This window comes from Strigops habroptila, chromosome 17 (assembly GCF_004027225.2).
Source record: "Strigops habroptila isolate Jane chromosome 17, bStrHab1.2.pri, whole genome shotgun sequence".
Classification (NCBI taxonomy): Eukaryota; Metazoa; Chordata; class Aves; order Psittaciformes; family Psittacidae; genus Strigops; species Strigops habroptila.
The window spans coordinates 2,937,051-2,954,496 of record NC_044293.2 but is presented as its reverse complement, the minus strand read 5'-3'; the positions used below and the strand labels follow the sequence as shown (position 1 = coordinate 2,954,496).

At 47.1% G+C, this 17,446-nt stretch overlaps 1 protein-coding gene across 4 annotated transcripts in view; it reads right to left on the bottom strand.

The window, feature by feature from the left end:
• GRIK4 (glutamate ionotropic receptor kainate type subunit 4) overlaps positions 1 to 17,446 on the bottom strand; it is a 184,051-nt gene that overhangs the window by 40,421 nt on the left and 126,184 nt on the right. For all 4 annotated transcript variants that reach the window (XR_003994261.1, XM_030505324.1, XM_030505323.1 and 1 more), the window contains 3 exons: positions 16,131 to 16,309; positions 12,955 to 13,008; positions 1,010 to 1,171 (listed from right to left, as the gene is read on the bottom strand). Coding sequence is in view for 3 of the 4 variants with exons in the window: in XM_030505324.1 (XP_030361184.1) it covers positions 1,010 to 1,171; positions 12,955 to 13,008; positions 16,131 to 16,309 (395 nt within the window). In the remaining variant the exon portion in view is untranslated. The remainder of the gene's footprint in view (positions 1 to 1,009; positions 1,172 to 12,954; positions 13,009 to 16,130; positions 16,310 to 17,446) is intronic.

The following is a 17,446-nucleotide window of genomic DNA, read 5'->3' as shown; positions in this document are numbered from 1 at the left end:
ACGGTCCCAGGCACATATCAACTGTGATCTGAGCTCCATGGCAAGGCAGCAGTATGCGGACACAAAGGGCAAAAAGCTCCTTATTTTGCCTGTTTAATATCACTGTGGTGATAAGGAGGTTTTCAGCAGCACACAGCTCCCTCAGCTTGTTAAGGGAACTATGAAGTCATTAAAAGCAATGCAAATGGTTCTGCTGATGGCATTTTCTCTCTCTGCCCTCCCCCAGCTCCAGCCATGACCCCCTGCACCCCAGAGTTAGCAAATCTGCTTTGCAAACCTTCCCAGTTATAAAGAGTTCCTAGGGAAGATCTCGGTGCTGATCTGCACGCTCATCAGGGAGATGTTAAAGCATGCAACTTAACACAAGCCCTTAGCATCTGCTTATTCTATTTGCATCCAGACTCCCTCTCCACAAGCCCTTTTGCTGGAGATGAAATACGCAGGGACAAATTTCACAAGGGAAACACTGAAACAGGGCTGCATCACCCCCTGCATTCTCATTTAAATATAATTCAAATTAACATGAGGCTTTAATTTAAGGCTGAACAGCCACTCAAGTGCAGACAAGCCCTCTAATGCTGTACACCCACATGTCTCCCCAGGGTTCCTTTGGGTGGCTGCAGATTTTCAGGATCATTTTAGTATTCTCCAGATAAGTACACTCTACACTTGAAGTCCTCTCCTACCTACTTAACTAAGCTGTTCTGTCCACTTCATCCTTCCCAATCCTGGACCATCATCTCCCCAAAACTAATAATCACAAAAGCCAACACAAGGTACATAACAGCAGCCTGGTGACATGCCCAAGCTCTTTAGCACAGGGGTTACCTGGACTGAATAATTAGTTGATACCATATATTTAAGACCAGAGCTTCTGTCTCTGCGTGGTCTTCACACTGCGTTGTCTGCTCTGAACCAGCCTGCAGCTCTTAGCACAAGGTTTTCCTGTTGGTCTACAGCAACTTCCAGCTCAGGAAGGCTGTGGGCAATGGGAATGCACATTACTTACTGCTGGTCCAGTGAAAGGAGCGTGATCGCAGTTCTCCTGCCAGGACTGGTTGAGGCTCTGGACAAACTCTTGGAAGAAAGCATGAGACTGGTTGAAAATGGAAAATCCCAGGATGTTGACTCGGTCGTCAAGCAGGTTGTCCAGGCGCTGGAGGGAAAACTCCTAAAACCACCCCAAACAGAAAACGGGATTAGGGAAGAAATAAGGCACCAAAAGCTTCAAAACCCCTGAATACCATGATTCCTGCTAAGCATTCCTAGGTTTGGGGCTATTCTTTATTAACCATCTCTTCTGACAGGAGGTTCCCTGCAATACAGAGGTTACAACAGAGGCAGGGAGGTGGATGATATTTTGCAAATGAAGCCAGAAACCTGCTATATCTGGCCAGAGGTGGTCAGCTCTATTGTGGAAGATCCAGAGCACAAAGCTCCTTAGCAGATTTATACTTCCCAAGCAATGCTTTCTCCAAGGCACTCCCAGAAAATAATCCCTGCTGTGTTCACCATGAAAACACTGCTGTGCCCAAGTACTGCTATGGCTGAGAGCCCCAGACAGTGTGAGGACACAGGCAACGGTTGTCCAACCACACCTGGGGCAGGCGGGATCCCCAGGCCACCAAGACAGTGGAGACCCATGTCTGGAGAGAAACTAATGTCCTTTACTATTATTTATCTCCACCAAGAGCACAATGAAATGAACCCCAGCCTGGGCAGCAAACATTAGTGAAGCAGTGAGCTCTACCATCACCATATCCAATTCAATGACACCAAGTTTAAAGCGCTAAATCAAATCAGTTCCTCCCCACAGGGCAATCCCACACTGCTCCCTTCTGCCATCAGGTACAGGGAGGAGATGCCACTCATGGGACATCCTAATGCCCTGTAGGAAGTTGCTTTGACTGTGGGCTCTGGAGTGCAGCCCATTGTCTTGCATTTCTGAAGAGCAAAGTGGTAAGATATATAAAAATGACTGTATAAAAAAGGCCAAAAAAATCCCCAAACAAGCTCTATTTTGCTACTCACATCAATGGAAGCAGTTACACGACAAAGCCTGTTTCCTGAAGAAAAGCCCAGCCCTTCTTGTCCTATTAGTGGGAAATAATGGTGCCTTCCTCACAAATTTCTCTTTTGCTAATTGCTAAAATGGAGTGAGAAGGTGGGAGTAATAGTTTCAGAAACTGCTGGATACCCATTCTCTTCCATCACTAATACGAATGTCTTGGCTTTGTGGACTAGGAGATTTCAGCAAGTCAAGTCATTTTTTATCTTTCCTGTGTACGGGTGCACGTAGGAACAATGCCTGTAAATCTCTGAAACATGGACTTACAAGACTATTCCAGCACAGCAATGTCCCATGAGGATGTGATCAGACAGGATTGAGTGCATTTTGGACACAACCGCATTAATGTTAGGTAACATGAAATTGCCTGAGAACTATTGATTCATTTGAATGATATTATCCTCCTGCCTTCCTGACAGGTTATCCATTCACCCACAGCATCCTGTCAACCTGCACAATGAGGGCAGATGGCTAATGAGAACCTGGGCCTGAGGAGATCCTGGATGCAAGCAAAGGAGCAGGAGATGCTTTGAGCCACTGCAAAATACCACTTCCCCCCATGCCAGAGCTGGGAGGCAGATTGTGTGTGGGACAATGTGAGCAGCTGCCCGACTGCCCTCTTGGCTTCATTAGATGCAGAAGGAAATGAGATGTTGTATATCAAAACACACAGTCCAAAGCTTCCATCTCAGGCCAGACCGCCCCAATCTCAAGGCAGCTGAAATCAGTGCCTTTATTTATTAGTGCCTTTATTTACTAGTGCCTTTTCTCCCCTGAAAACATTCCTAAGCCTTTGAGGTTGCTCAGGTGCTGGCAGGTTTGTTACACTCTGCTCCTTATATTAGCAATTCCTGGGTGAGGGAATGAGCCCCACTTCACACGGTGGAAACTGAGGCAGAGGTGCGCTTTGCCCTGGTCACACGGCATTGACCCTCAGGTCCAGTCTGCTTCGGCTGGCTGGATCAGTCCCAGCCCCTGCCTCAGGCAACTGCACAGTATTCCAGAGGTACACACACACACATCAGCCTCATTCGCCTAGGGAAATTCCTGTGCCCTGCCAAGGATGGAGACAGCCACCAGGGCTTGCCTGACACAACAACCACAGGCAAATCCAGAGTCAACAATTTGCTCTGGTTCAGGTGTTAAGCGCAGCTTTTTCCCAGCTCCCATTAGCTCCCTTGCAAGTTTTTGTCTTTTTCTGCAGACAACACTCTCTTTTTCCAGGCAAGCCTCTTTTTCTACAGACAACACTCTCTTTTTCCAGGCAAGCCTCCAGCTGCAGAAAATCCCATTTCTGTTGCTGTTATGCTCATAAAGCATTCACCTCTAACACAGGGGGATCACATGGCTGCTAAACAACCCTTTCCCTACACTACTCCCTATCCCTTCCCTCTGCCCTGGCTCCAGCCCTCTGCTTTTAAATGCTTTTCCATCAGACACACACAAGAGCATTCTGTTGACCCAGGTCAGAAACAAGGAAATGAGCCATGAGCTGCCTGTGCAGTGAAACAGAGATAAACCATCCTTGGGAGACACACTTCGTTTGCAATGGGATATGAGAGATTTGGTAAGGTCAGGCTTGCTACGGAGGGCAAAGGAGTGAGAGCATCTGGATTCTCCAGTAGCTGCCGGCTCATCTTCTGTCCTTATTTGTTTTTCCCTTTCTTACACAGTCATTCACTACATCTGACATTTCCAAACCCACATTTTGCAAACACAAACTCATTTCCCATTCAAGGCTTGCACCACTCAGCTGATTTCCAGAGCTTGATGCCCCATCCATCAGCCCTGGTCCTACCTCCCACCCTGCCCTCCCAATGGCTGAGCTTCTGCTGCTGCCTCGCAAGAGGTGATCACAGTCAGGAAAAGGGGTGGAAAACCCTGCTCCTGGAAATGATCCCAGATGGCTCCTCTCACCATGTATTTATGTGCAAGTGTTAAAGCATTCACCTTTTCAAAGATCAGACTGAAGTAGAGGAATACTGTTCAGATTTGAGAAGACACATGAAAGGCTCTGTAATGGGTACACAGGAATTCGGTGTTAGACCCAAGGATTTCTCACTGAGACGGAAGGTGACTTTTGCCTAAGCTATGTACAACTGTGGCATACATATCTGACCTTGCCTTGACTGCTAAACAAAGCTGGTGGGCCTACTGCTTACACAGAGGAGTTTCACAGCTGCCTTTCCTCTCTTCTCCTCAGCTCGTGTAGTTACTCTTCCTTACCTGCAGTGCTGGCTGATGCTTTTGCAGGCTGGAAGACAGCTTTCCAATGCAATACAAACAAGGAGCCATAAGGAAAATAACTCACACCTATCAGCAGGTTCTTGTTAGAGGGAGACTCCAAGGCCTGGTGCACCTTGTTATAGCCTCCTCTGCCTGCACAAATACCTGGTGCACCCAAGAAGGTGTCAATCACAGAGACGGGTGCAAACAGCTTCTCCATCATTACCTCCTATTCCATTGCCAATGCCTTTTTCTCCCTCCCTACAGTGGAAGGATTGCAATAGTTGACCAGCACTTTGCCCTCCATCTCAGCCCAGCTCCTTTATGCCAACCAGTCCAGCCTGAGGCACAGAGAACATCATTAAACATCACGCCAAGGGGAATTCCAGATACACAAATCCTGGCTGTCTGAATTCTTACCCTTCTTTTCAGTCTGTTGTTTTAAAGCACCCACCAAAAGTCAACATTCTGTGTGAGGAGATCTCAGGGAAAGCAGGCCCAGAGGGTCTGCAGCCAAAATTAATCAACTTTTAGAGAAGAAAAATCCCCAGGCTTTGCTCAAATCACAGCAAATTCTGCAGCAGCACCAGGCAATTACAGTGTAGATTTTCTGACTTCTATACAGGGCTGCAACCACTAAATATGTGCTGTTAAATAACAACACTTAGCAATTCTATAGTACTCTGTATTTTCCAAGTGCTAGGCACACATTAGCTAATTGAATACAAAGGGGTTCCCTGGGAGACAGTACTGGAGGAGCTATTAGAGGATGAAATCACTCTTGGATTTCTGTGCTTCATGCAGCACTCGACCTGCACTCTCACTTTATAGCAGCAGACAAAACCTATGAAGTGACCAGAACATTTAGATCATTGGGAGAACCTGGCTCATAAAAGCCACACAACCAAGCCCTGTAATTCACGATTTTAAAGCCATGAGCTTGGATTTTCTGGCATCACCAGCTGCTAGTTATGGATCAGGAGATTTACAGGCTATACTCTCTGTTCCATTAGGAACATAAACCCATAAGGTACAAGCATATTACTCTCTTGACTTGCACATTCGGATCACAGGCCAGCTGATCCCAACTGGGACTTGACACCCACAAGCCCTTTCCAACCTCAGCCCCCACTGGCGATGGGGCTCCTGCAATGTGCTGCTGGGCCTCTGATGGAGATCCCATCCTGCCCTGTTTCGCTCTCTGTAACACAGCAGCAGCACACTGCTCCTCACACTGTCACAGCACAGTGCGCGTCAGCATACAAAACCAGCATCAGAGGGTGCTGCCTTGCCTCATGGGGACTCCTGCCAGGAAATTACTATGCCCTGAATACAGAGCAGGAAACTGAGGCGCAGAGCGAACACCAGCAAGCAATTAAAAACCTGACAGCACAATTCAGCCTAGAAGAGACGTGGGTTAACAACGTGCCTTACAAGGCAAAGCATCAAAGTCAGCATTCATATCTAAGCATATCATTAATGAAGTATCCTCTCAAATCCGCACCTAAGTGATCCATTCCCAGACTAAAGTAGACCCCACAAATGATGGCCAGGGTCTTCCCTCACTACTGCTATCCATCACACCCTCCCTCCCAAATCTGGAAAGAGGTTGGAGACTTCTGCATGGAAAGGGCGAGCCAGGCAGGGATCATTTCAGGTATTATAGTGATAGGACAAGGGGTGATGGGTTTAAACTAAAACAGGGGAAGTTCAGGTTAGATATAAGGAAGAAGTTCTTCACTGTGAGGGTGCTGAGGCACCGGAACAGGTTGCCCAAAGAAGTTGTAAATGCCCCATCTCTTGCAGTGTTCAAGGCCATGTTGGACAGAGCCTTGGGCGACATGGTCTAGCGTGAGGCATCCCTACCCATGGCAGGGGGTTGGAACTGGATGATCTTATGGTCCTTTCCAACCCAAACCAGTCTATGATTCTATGATTATTAGTATCATAGCAGCCTGCCTGATAAGCAAATGTTGTTTAATGTGTGGAGCTGTGAACCCTCGAGACTCCCCTGCCCTGCTGTGCTGCGGTCTCACTTCAGCGAGTGGCTCCCAGTAATTGCTCACCCCGCAGTGGCAGACTGCCGCTTTGCTATTCAGCACTCTGCATCAGCTGTTGAGCTCCTTCCAGCTTTATTGATTTTGCTGGTGATATTGTTCTGCGTCCCATTTGTGTGCGCAGAACCTTGCTCCTGACTCGATTCTTATCACATTTTTAATAACCTGGATCACCCGGGAAGCAGGGAGACAGCGAGTGCTGCCTGCACACTGGAGACAAGGATAAAGATGTAAAGATGGGCTTGTTTCATTTATAGTGACCCCAAGACCTTCCCACACCCTGCTCGGCCTTACCCCATCCCAAAGCCCTGGAAAGAACAGGATTTGTTCAATTCAGCCTACACTGACTGTAAGACGTCCATCTCCCTCCTCTCTCTTGCTCACACACACATGCATGTGGTTATTTTCCTCTCTTAATCATTGCAAGGACTTTATTGGATTTTTGGATCTGCTGATTAGCAACCTCCAACCCCACCTCTGTCACTGTCATTGCTCAGTAGCAGAAACTCCTGGTGCTGTAAGCTCAGCATACTGCACTGACCTCATTCCCCTCAGTCCCAGCCAAGGATCTGGCCCTCTGATGGCAGCGAAGGCTGATTTACACCAGGCTCAGCTCGCCGTGGGTCCAGAACACACTGTACTGTTCCTTCTCTATTTTTATGTGGGATGGGAAGGAGAATACTGGGCCAAGGCTTCCATTTCTCTATTAAACCCTCACTCTGGCAAAACTTCCATTTCAAGAGTACTTGGTGCTTAGAAAAGCTGTCACCCTCCAAACACAGCCTTTCAATTCCCATACTGAGATTGCCTGGCAGCTTTTATACAAGAGCCAAATCTTCAGCTAATGCAAAGTCAGCACAGCTCTACTGACTTCACTGCTGACATCACCGGGTGCCAATGTGGTTCATTAGTCACAGGTTTAGGGTTATCCAGAGGAGCTGAAGTATCTCAGCTCTTTGTTCTTTGGGCAAACAAAGCTCTTTCCAGGGAGTCTCTCCCCAGGCCACAGGTGGCAGAACTAGTAAGCTCAGTCCAAAGGGGCAGGAGGTACCATCCTGGTCCTATTTACATGGAACAGACATGGTGCAACTGCTCTGTAGTTACTCCAGGTTTTTATAGTTCAGGCACAAACAACATCTTGACTCCAGAGCAAGACTCGCTGACAGAGATGTGAGCAGAATGATTACTCTTCCTCCAGAGACACCCAAACATATGGCTAAAACATAAATTCCTCACAAGGAGCTTGAAAAGACTTTAAGCTCCTTTGTCACTCAAGTCCCCTACAATGCTCTCGTACTGATGGAGATCATTAACAGCAGCAAGAGTACCAGAAGGAAAAACAACGTGCATATCAACAGAACACAGATTAAAGTACCCAAGGAAGTTGTGAATGCTCCATCCCTGGCAGTGTTCAAGGCCAGGTTGGATGGAGTCTTGGGTGGCATGGTTTAGTGCCAAGTGTCCCTGCCCATGGTTGGAACTAGATGGTCTTCAGGTCCTTTCCAATCCTAACTATTCTATGAAAGTCAATGAGTTTCCCACGGGATGGGTGGTACCTTCCATCCTCCTCCATAAGAGGCATCCCAGGGGCTGCCATCACTACCAATTTCTCCCCTGAGATCATCAAACTTCCTCTGTTAGATGTAGTAGTGGAGAAACTGTCTTCACCTCTCTGGACCCTGTTGCCAGGGCTGAGCTGCTGAGTCAGTTAATCATTGCTAAGCTCCTTTAAGAACACATTTATGTCTTTACTCAAGTGGACAATATTATGTTAAGTGCTTTATGGTTTTCCTGAAAGGTTCAGCTTGTTTATAAACTATTAACAGAGTCAATAAGTTTCTAATGGGCCACATGTAAAAATCAATTTCTCTGGAAGAGGAAAGCAACAAATTGCGGCCTTTTAAATAGGTAAGTGGACGTGAGAGACCTACCCAAGGCACTGTTATGGAGCCATTCATGTAGTTAAAGATGAACTGTGATCTCAATGAACTCAAGGACAGTTTAGGAGAACCATCCATATATAATCCGATTACTCTTGGAAAGTTGATGCATCACAACATCGTGCCATATGCTAGTAATGATGGGTCTTTTACCTCCTCATGCAAGGAGAGCTGTTAAATTTTGGAGGCTGTTCTTCAAACTAGAGCACTTTAGGAAAATACATTGCCCACATCCTTAGTGAAAGCAATTTACTGCAACTTCTCTGCAGGGAGCCTGAGGTTTGAAAAGTGACAAATCCTCAAAGAGCAAAAGAGGGTCAAGCGCTAAGGTTGGGACCTGAAAAGCACAGCTCTTGGAAAACAAGGGGTAGGAAGTCTGAAAGGCAAATAGGACAAGACAGCAAGGGGACAGAGGAAAAGAGAGAGGTTTGCTCTCACGTCTGAGGGCCTGGGCTCTATATGAGAGAATGATTTACTCAACAACTGGAAATCAAGCACAGGATGGACTCTGAACAACAAATAAGGAAGACTCAGACAGGTAAGGTAGCACAGGCAGCAAAATGCAGGGAGGTACAGTTATTGCTTCATCTAAATCTTCCTTTTCTCATGCTAACTAGAACGAGGAGAAATTGCTTTGGCATGCTTGCAAAAACCTGATTTGTTTGCCCTGCTACCACATGCCATGGAAAATATGAACCATAAATCCAGGGAATGATCGGGGCTCTACAAAAAGGTTTGCATCAGCTCCTGACAACAGGAAGGCTGGCTGGACTGCAAGGTAAAATTTGTCAAAGCATAACAAGAGAGTCCACCTTCTCACTCACATAAGGAGAGCAAGAGGGTTTGCGGCCAGCAGGCCTGGTGCAGTGAGGGCAAACAACACAACCCGTGCTGGAGTTCACGCCATGATAGCAGGCACAGAAAGAGAAGGTCATTTCACCATGAGAAGGTAATTTCACAAGGCAGGACTAAAAACTTAAGAGCCACAGCCCTGCTCAAGTACTAGTCCTCTGCTTTACATCCTTCCTTCCTTCCAAAAGATGTTACCGTAATGACAAGCTACCACTGAAACGTGTGATGTTTTCTGGGTGATTTGGACACTAATTTCCCCTTCAGTTCCAATGGGTCATCCAAAACAACAATTGGGCTTTGAAAACTTCATCCTGTATAAAGACCTACCTCTTTATAAATCACTAAACAAAGAAAGAAAAACAGGAAACAAAAAAAACCCAAACCAAAACTGATGTATCTGGTCTCTGAAATGGAATATAGCAGCTCTTTTATCAGCAACACCACCTGCATACAATATTGCCAGGGAGCAAAAGTGCTTCCCATGAATAGACCATCTGACTTAAGGCACTAGTAAAATTCCTTTACACCTTCCTTCTTACAGCAATAATTTTAATTGTTTCAATTAATTCCATCTAATCTCCTTGATAAATGTTTTGAAATTTAAACCCAGCCTGAGGTCCATAAGTTATAGTGAAAAATAAGAGAGGAAAAAGAAGGCAAAAATAACAAGCTACACAGGATTAATAAGCTACAAGAATTAATTGTAGCACAGGATTTTGGAGGCATCCAACACCCCTCCTGCTCTGTGCTGCTGATTTCAAGGATTTCCAGCACTAGGAGGAACATTCTTTTTTTCAATGCTCTACTTATGCACTGGCATCATCATCATTATTAATTATTGTTATTATTATTATTGTATTTCTACTACTATTATTACGGAGCACACCATCACCCCTTTACATGGTCATAAGCTGCTGGGGAGTGGGGAAGGGAGGATGAGCAGCTAGTCACTGGGGCAGCATTTGCCATTAGTTGAGGACATTTCAGCCCTCCCAGAAGGGTAAGTCCCAGAGAAAGGGAGTTTGTCACCATGTGGAGGTGCCAGGAAGAAACTGAGAGGCTGAGATTTTCTGCCAGGGGACTGAGGACAGAAGGGTGCTCAGTTGCTATGAGTACTGTGCACATAGATGATGGACATGGGAAAGAAAAATGCACCAGACCTGTTTTGTGAGTTTCATTAGGACTCCTGGAGCTTGTGTTACTGACAGAAAGGGTCCCTTGAGCTGGCTGGAGGAGGCTGATAATGAATTTGCACACAGTAAATTAGCCTGTGGATATTTTTACATCAGTCTGCTTGCCTCGGCTCCGATGGAAATGCATCGGGGGCTGAGGACTTCCTCCTCATTTGCTCCCACAATCTCCTGCCAAAGGCTGGCATCTGCTTTCCCGTGCTGCTCTGCCTCCCCATTGACTGCTCTCTGCAGTCATCAGGCTGGCTATAGAGGAGCTGTCACCCCCAAATCGCTCTCCTGTGGGTCCGTGCCAGGGGAGTTGCAGCAACTTGCCTCCATCTAATGCTCCGCAGAGGGAAGAGCTGCGACATACAACTAGCTGTCAGCTGGGATGTACTTATTAAGTGAAATTAATGCTGGAAGACAGAAACAGAATTCCCCTTCAGTGCTGCAGGGCAGGTGTTTAATTCAGCATTTTATCCCCTTTTCTTTTTTTTGCCTGAAATATTTTTCCATCTCCAAGTAGCTTAATGCTACGCAGACTGTCTATTCCCTTTCTGATAGGTTCTCCCCCTCCATTTAAAGCCATCTTTTTGCTTGCCCCCTTGACAGCAGTTCACTGTGATTTTATCTTTTCTATTAGGCAGCGACTGCAAAACCTCAGAGGGTTCATTAGGATCTTGGTAATCCCTCCAGATTTATTAGCCTAAATTGCTCGTTCCCATCTCTCATCCCCATTTAAATATTACTAATTTCCTTAAACATCTCTTCCATCTGCCCAGGTTTTGCCCGATGTCACCTGTAACAGTCCCTGACAAAAATGCAGTTTTGCTGAGGGCTGATCTTTTGGAAGAAGTGGTAAAAGAACCTGAGTAAACAGCTTAATACCCTGTGAGAGGGAATAGCAACAAAACTCATTTCTTTCTCACCTGCCATAACTGCATTACACTAGATGCACAGGTTTCAAAAGACAAACATCACCTTCTGACTTCAAGCAAACATTTAATCACACCCACGCTTGAAACTACTGTGGTGGCAGCGGTGGGGACCTTCATTTTTGTCGTTATTTCTGTTGTTGAGCACCATCTGAAAACACGGAGTCCACTATACTGGTGATGTGCAATTAGAAATCCCTTATCGTGCATAGTCCCGGCCCATGGGGTGCACAGCAACTGCTGGGACCAGGAAAGGCAAGTGGAAGAAGAAAGAGTTGTTGCAACCAGAAGGCAACACGATAACTACTTGCTGGGACTGGGAAGTGACTGGAGTGGGTTAGCATCATGGGCAGGATCAGATGGGGATGGCCACTGTCCCTTACCAGCTCCACCAGCAGCACCAGCACAGCTACGCTCCAGCTCGGGGCTGGCTCTGGGGGCGAGAAGCCACAAAGCAGCAGCCACTGCCTTGAAACAAGTGACCTCCCGAGGGCACAGCTCTTCCTCCAGTCTCTATCGCCCCCAGGTTCATCCCTTCCTTTTGCTTTCCTGCCCAGTTCCATTTGCACGGGGATAAACAGGAGCAGTGAAGCTTGTTCTTGCAGGACTGATATTGAGCAACATTAGGACCTATGGATTGAGCACTAAGCAGGAATCAGAATGCTATTAGTTCGGGTAGGAAGCTTGTGGCTTTGTCTATTTTTTGTCTTTTTCTCCTTTCCTGACATCTCCTTTCCCTATCCCTTTTTTCTTCTCTGTCCCAACTGCTCTCTTTGGCTTTCAACCCCCCCCATTTCACTCCTTCCCCCCTCCTCCTCTCCGCTCCAGCTCTCCTGCCTACATGTTTGGCTCCATCCATTCCCGTCTGTCTCCCACCCAAACACAAAGCGTGATTCAGCTCCCGGCTTTCCTGGCACACGCACACCCTGGCATAAATATTAATAGAAATTAGAGAAGATGAGTATCATTTGGGGTTGGAAGGCACCTCCACTTAATCATCCGGCCCATCCTGCCGCACTCCAGTTTCCATCATCCCCACACCAGCATTAATAGGTAGGTATCTGCTCTCCCCAGCGGCAGCATTCCCTCACACTTGGCAGCTTGTTCAAGAGACTTGTAGCCACTGCAGCAAGAGAAGTTTCTCTCATGTTTATTTTGGATTTCCCCCTGCTGCTGCCTAAGCCCATTACTCCTTGTTTAGCACAGTACTCAGGGATTTAACCACACGATCCCCCCATTAATGTTATTAGTAGCTATAAAGCCAAATCACCAGGGGCCATGCTGAATATATACCCTGCTCTGCCTCTCGATGTTTATGGTATTATCCTTCCTTTGTCTTACACAGCTGCTCTCAGAGGTAAAACAGAAAATGGGAATCACCCATCTGCTGGGGCATCCCAAGGACCCACACATCTCATTGCACCATCTCCATGTCTACAAATGCTTTCGCAGCTACATGAAATCGATCAGTGCTGCCGGGCACACATCAGCTTTCACCTCCTAAAGGCCAGGGCAAGACTTCCCCTGACTGATGACTAGGTTTGCGAGGGGACACCTCTCTTTGCTTCCGTCCCCCTTACTGCTGCAAAACTCCTTCTCTGCAAGCACGTAGCTCTTCCCAATGCTCCCATGGGCCAGGGAGATCAGCTCCCATTAACATGACTCTACACGCGCATGGGCGAAAAGCTGAGAGAAATGTCTTACCAGATTAGTGAAGATATACGTGTAATAGGCAGACGCCATTCCCAGTTCAGCTGCCTGTGAAGGAGAGGAAAGGAGATTAGACCAGAGCCTGACAATCTTCAATCTCCACTCCGGCAAGGCAGAGACTGGGCCACTATTGCTTCTTCCTCCTTATCGCGCCGTGCAAGCGCTGCTGTCTTCCTGCAGCAGGGAAAAGGTGGGACACAGCAGCACGATTTGACCTGTGAAATTAAAGGCTGGGGAACCAATTTTTCAACAGGACTGAGCCTACCCCTGAGGTCTCCTCTCTGCAACAGCATTGACAAAGCACCTGCACAGGGACTTGCCGGCAGAGAGAAACCACTCAGTGTTGCGTGGACCACGGCTTTGGTCCCCTGTGACCATCCCTGTTCCCTCTGCAACATCACACATGGGGATTTCTGCATGTGGCCCCACTGCAGCCAAGATGGGAGGAAGATGCCCATTGGAAGCAAAAGCTTTTGCATCCCAACAGCAATGTAGACCCAGCAAGGTGAGGTGGGATCCTGCAGCCCCAGCCTGAGGCCTCAGAGCCCTTGGAATGAGGAGTTCCTTGGGCATACTGTGTGTTTGGAAGTTGCTGCTCTTCTGCTGTTCAAGTACTAACATCTTTTTGAACATGAGGGAAAGCTGCAGGTGGGAGAGCTCAGGGCTTGTCTCCTTTCACCACAGACACCGTGATGCTGACAGCAAGGCAGAAAAAGCTCTTCTGGAGTTACAGAAAAAGGACAGTCATGCCACTGGTGGTTTTCCCACATGTATCGGTCAGATTTGGGCTCCAGTCCTGTAAATTAATGAGCAAGAATGAAATCTAGTAACTCAAGCTGTTCTCTAGAATTTAGATATGGTTGTGATGGCCACAGAAATAGGAAAAAAGAAGGGTAAAAGAATATGGAGATGCAGAGTGAAGGACACAGATTTTTCCATGTGGTGATCCGTTCTAGAGATCACAGACCAGATCACCGAGGTCTTTTTCCAAACTTCAGAACTCCCAGTAAACAAGGAGTTGATGTGGGAACAGATGCTCAGGAAAGTGGGGGATTAATCTGCAGATCCTCCTGAAAGCTTGTGTTTCACTGCCAAGAACAGCTGGTCTCAAATCATGCTTCCGGACCTTGGCAAAGAGGTTTTCCCATCACCCCAGATCGCACAGAGGAGCTGGAGGCAGGGAAGGAAGGACCAAAGGCAGATTGGTTTTAGTCCCTTTCCATCTCCCCCAGAAGCTGGAGGATGGTTACAATAGAAATTGAGTAAAGGAGAGATACAAAAAGGTGTATGCTTAGATTGCATCCTTCCCTATTCGTCCCTATTCTTCACTTATTTATGTGCAAAACCAAGGCCACCACCATTGCAGTGGGAGCTGGCATGGACAGCAGGGAGCTTTGGATGCCCACAGAGGACTGACCATGGTTAGGTCTGGCTGTGCCCAGCCTCCTGGTTGCACATTGTCGCCCTGTCCTTCGCATGGGTGGCAAAATGGACACAGCAAAGTTATTTAACCACAAGAGCAACATGACTCCAGAGGCGGCTGCAGCCTTGCCTTTCAACCAGCTTTCCAAAGAGCTGCCTCATTTCTAAGCCCTACACAATAAACCCTGGCACCCACTTCCCTCCCTTTTCCCTTCCTGGGGACACTGATAACGTCAGCTCTCCCTCTGACCCCCTTTGAAGTCAGTGCATTTGATTTCAAGGGCAGAAAATCAAAGCGAGGAACAAAGCGCTTCCTGCGAGCATCGCTCCCATCCATTTAACGTGCCCGCTGGCAGGTGGGCAGCTGGGAGAGGCTGGTAATCGAGGAAGCAGCCATGTGTCTCCAGACCATATGTGGAGGGTAAGAGATGGGGAAATTGCAATTTCTCTCCTTGTGCGAGGCCAGGACTGGTCTCCTGAGACACGTCTGACACAAGGCACTTGCAGAGCAATAGCGCATTTTTCTTGCTGTGGGTGACCTGTGGGCAGAGGCCAATCATGTACCTATGTGCTCACCACAACCTCACTCCTTACTCTGCTTGCACCTCTATAAAGAAAACACTTTTCAGCCTCCCAAGGCGCAGGAAGTTGCCAGATCAGAAGCTCATTATTTATTACCTTCCATTCCTGCAATCCTCTAGCCGGGAAGACTGCATTAGGTTTTACTGAACTGCTGAAAAATCATGGCAATCTCTGACATCTTTATCAGTCGTGGCAGAAGGATGCTCAAGCTGGGAAGGGAGACAGAGGGTGCATGAAGAGCACTGCTGTGTGCTGGTGGGAAGTCACTATAGCAACAGAGGAGGGGGACAGCCCTCAGCAGCCAGGCAGCATAAAGGACCAGGAGGGAAGAAAGAAGTAAAGAACCACACCACCTTCCTCCTGCATAGGAGGGACCCAAAAAAACCCCAAACCTGCCTATTTAGAAATGCAAGCAGGGGAATAAAGATCTTAGGAAGGGTGGGTAGGGAATAATTAAAACAGCTCTAATGGTTTCTGCTGGCTGTCATCAGGAATAAATCTGGTACAGCCAATGCCTTTGAATGACTGAGTCCTTGGTATCAAGCCAGGACACTTTGTGTAAAGCCTGCCCCAACAGGGAGGACGCCACCGCCTCGATCCTGCCTCCATTCAGGAAAGTCCTTCTTGTTCCTTCCAGGATGTGGGAAACTCTACACGACTTTGTAGTTCCATCTGGAGCCACTGTTCAATTTTGAAGTAGTCTATCAAAACAAATGCTAAAAACTGCAGCAAGAGACCATTTAAAAATAAACATGATTAAAATGAAATCTCAGTTAATAAGACAATAAAAAAGGAAGCAAAAACTTATAAATGTACTTGGAGGAAAAAAAAGGCAAAAACTATGGCAGTGATTGACTGATTTCAGAGTGCCTATAGCAGTCCTCCACGGCTGTTTGATGGCATCAGGAGCCACAAAGCACACACCACTTCTAGAAAGCAAACACATCAGCTCAGAGCGATTGAACCATTGCTTCTATAGATACAGTCGGGAAAGAGAGAGCAAATTATTTTCCTCAGAAACTCCACCAGTGGCAATTCCCCATTTCCAGCATTGCTGCAGGAATTTTTGCACTCCATTATCGTACAATGCCTGCACATGCATGCTTACATCCTGCATGCAATGGAAGCAGCAGCATTTACAACTGTGATGCTTAAGAGACACTTACCTTCTGCAGAATGGTATGAGACATGGAAGCGTTGGCATGTACAATGATGGTCGCTGTTTTGTCATCTCGGATCTCTTTTAGGAGAGGGGTAGGATCCCGGCTGTCATCCAGCATCCGGACTGAGAGAGTGTCCTTGGAAATGAGGAACTGCCGAAGCAACTTCTCTAGGTTTAAAAGGCCTTGAATAAAAGGGAAGGGGAAAAAAGCAGATACCTTTAATTTTCTGCTTGGTTCATGAAGTACTTCTCCATGGCCCATAGTCACCCCTAGGAAGCAGTCCTGCAGTTCTGTGCAAAGGAAAGGATTTGGGGTTGCGGCACAGGCTCACTGCTTGGGCAAGTGTCCATCCCCAGGGAATGGGAAATGATGGAGTTATTCCAGACAAAAAGTGGCCCCCAAAACCTCTTGGGAAGAGATAAGATTGCTGATACAAATTTGGTCAGGACCCCAGAGTCCACACAATCTCCCCACTATTTTCCTGCATGCAGGATTGCTCTGATTGTCGCTGATTGCTGGAGGATGATTCCTCCTCCTAAGCCATTACTAGCTCCCAAATGAAGTGCCCTGCAAGGCACGACTTGATACAGCTTGGAGATCTTAGAGCACTCTGATGTGAGTTGCTGTCTTCCAAGGGCATGCATCCCTGGGGATGGAGAGCTCTGCTGAGAGCCAGAAAAGCAGAGATCATTGCAAAAATACAACATTAGGTCTACATACAAATATGTGACAAAAACTGGGAGTATGGTCCTAGCACAGCACAGAATTACCTGTAGGCTGGGGATTCCTAAAGCAACACAGAAGCCAGTAATAAGACAAACCAGCATATTTGGTGCTTTATAGAGAAATCTGAGATTAAAGTAGGCCAGTGTTCGCAGTCCAGTGCCTCCACCACAAGGCAAGGACAAAGCCCTCCTCCTTCTTTCTGCCTTGCCATCTACATTTCTGCCTCCCCCATGTCCACACTGAGCCGTTTGAGTGCAGGACCAGGCTCTCCCTTCAAATGGGAGCTGAAGGAAATAAGTAATTAGTGAGAACCCATGTGGATGAGTCCCAGGTTCCCTGGACTTGTGCCCTATTGCCTTCAACACTTCTCACTGAAGTTTCTTCCTGCAGCTAGGTCATTGCAAGGGCTCTTCCAACACTGCTTTCTTGTTGTCTACTAAGACATCAAAGCTCTTGCTGCAGCTTTTCTTAGTCAAGAAAGAATATTTGGTAGTCTGTCTCTTCTATCCAGCTGCTGAATTTCATCAGGAAATAACCTACTGTCAAGTTTGATGGACCAGAGCGTCCACCAGATGTAATCATCAGCAAGACAC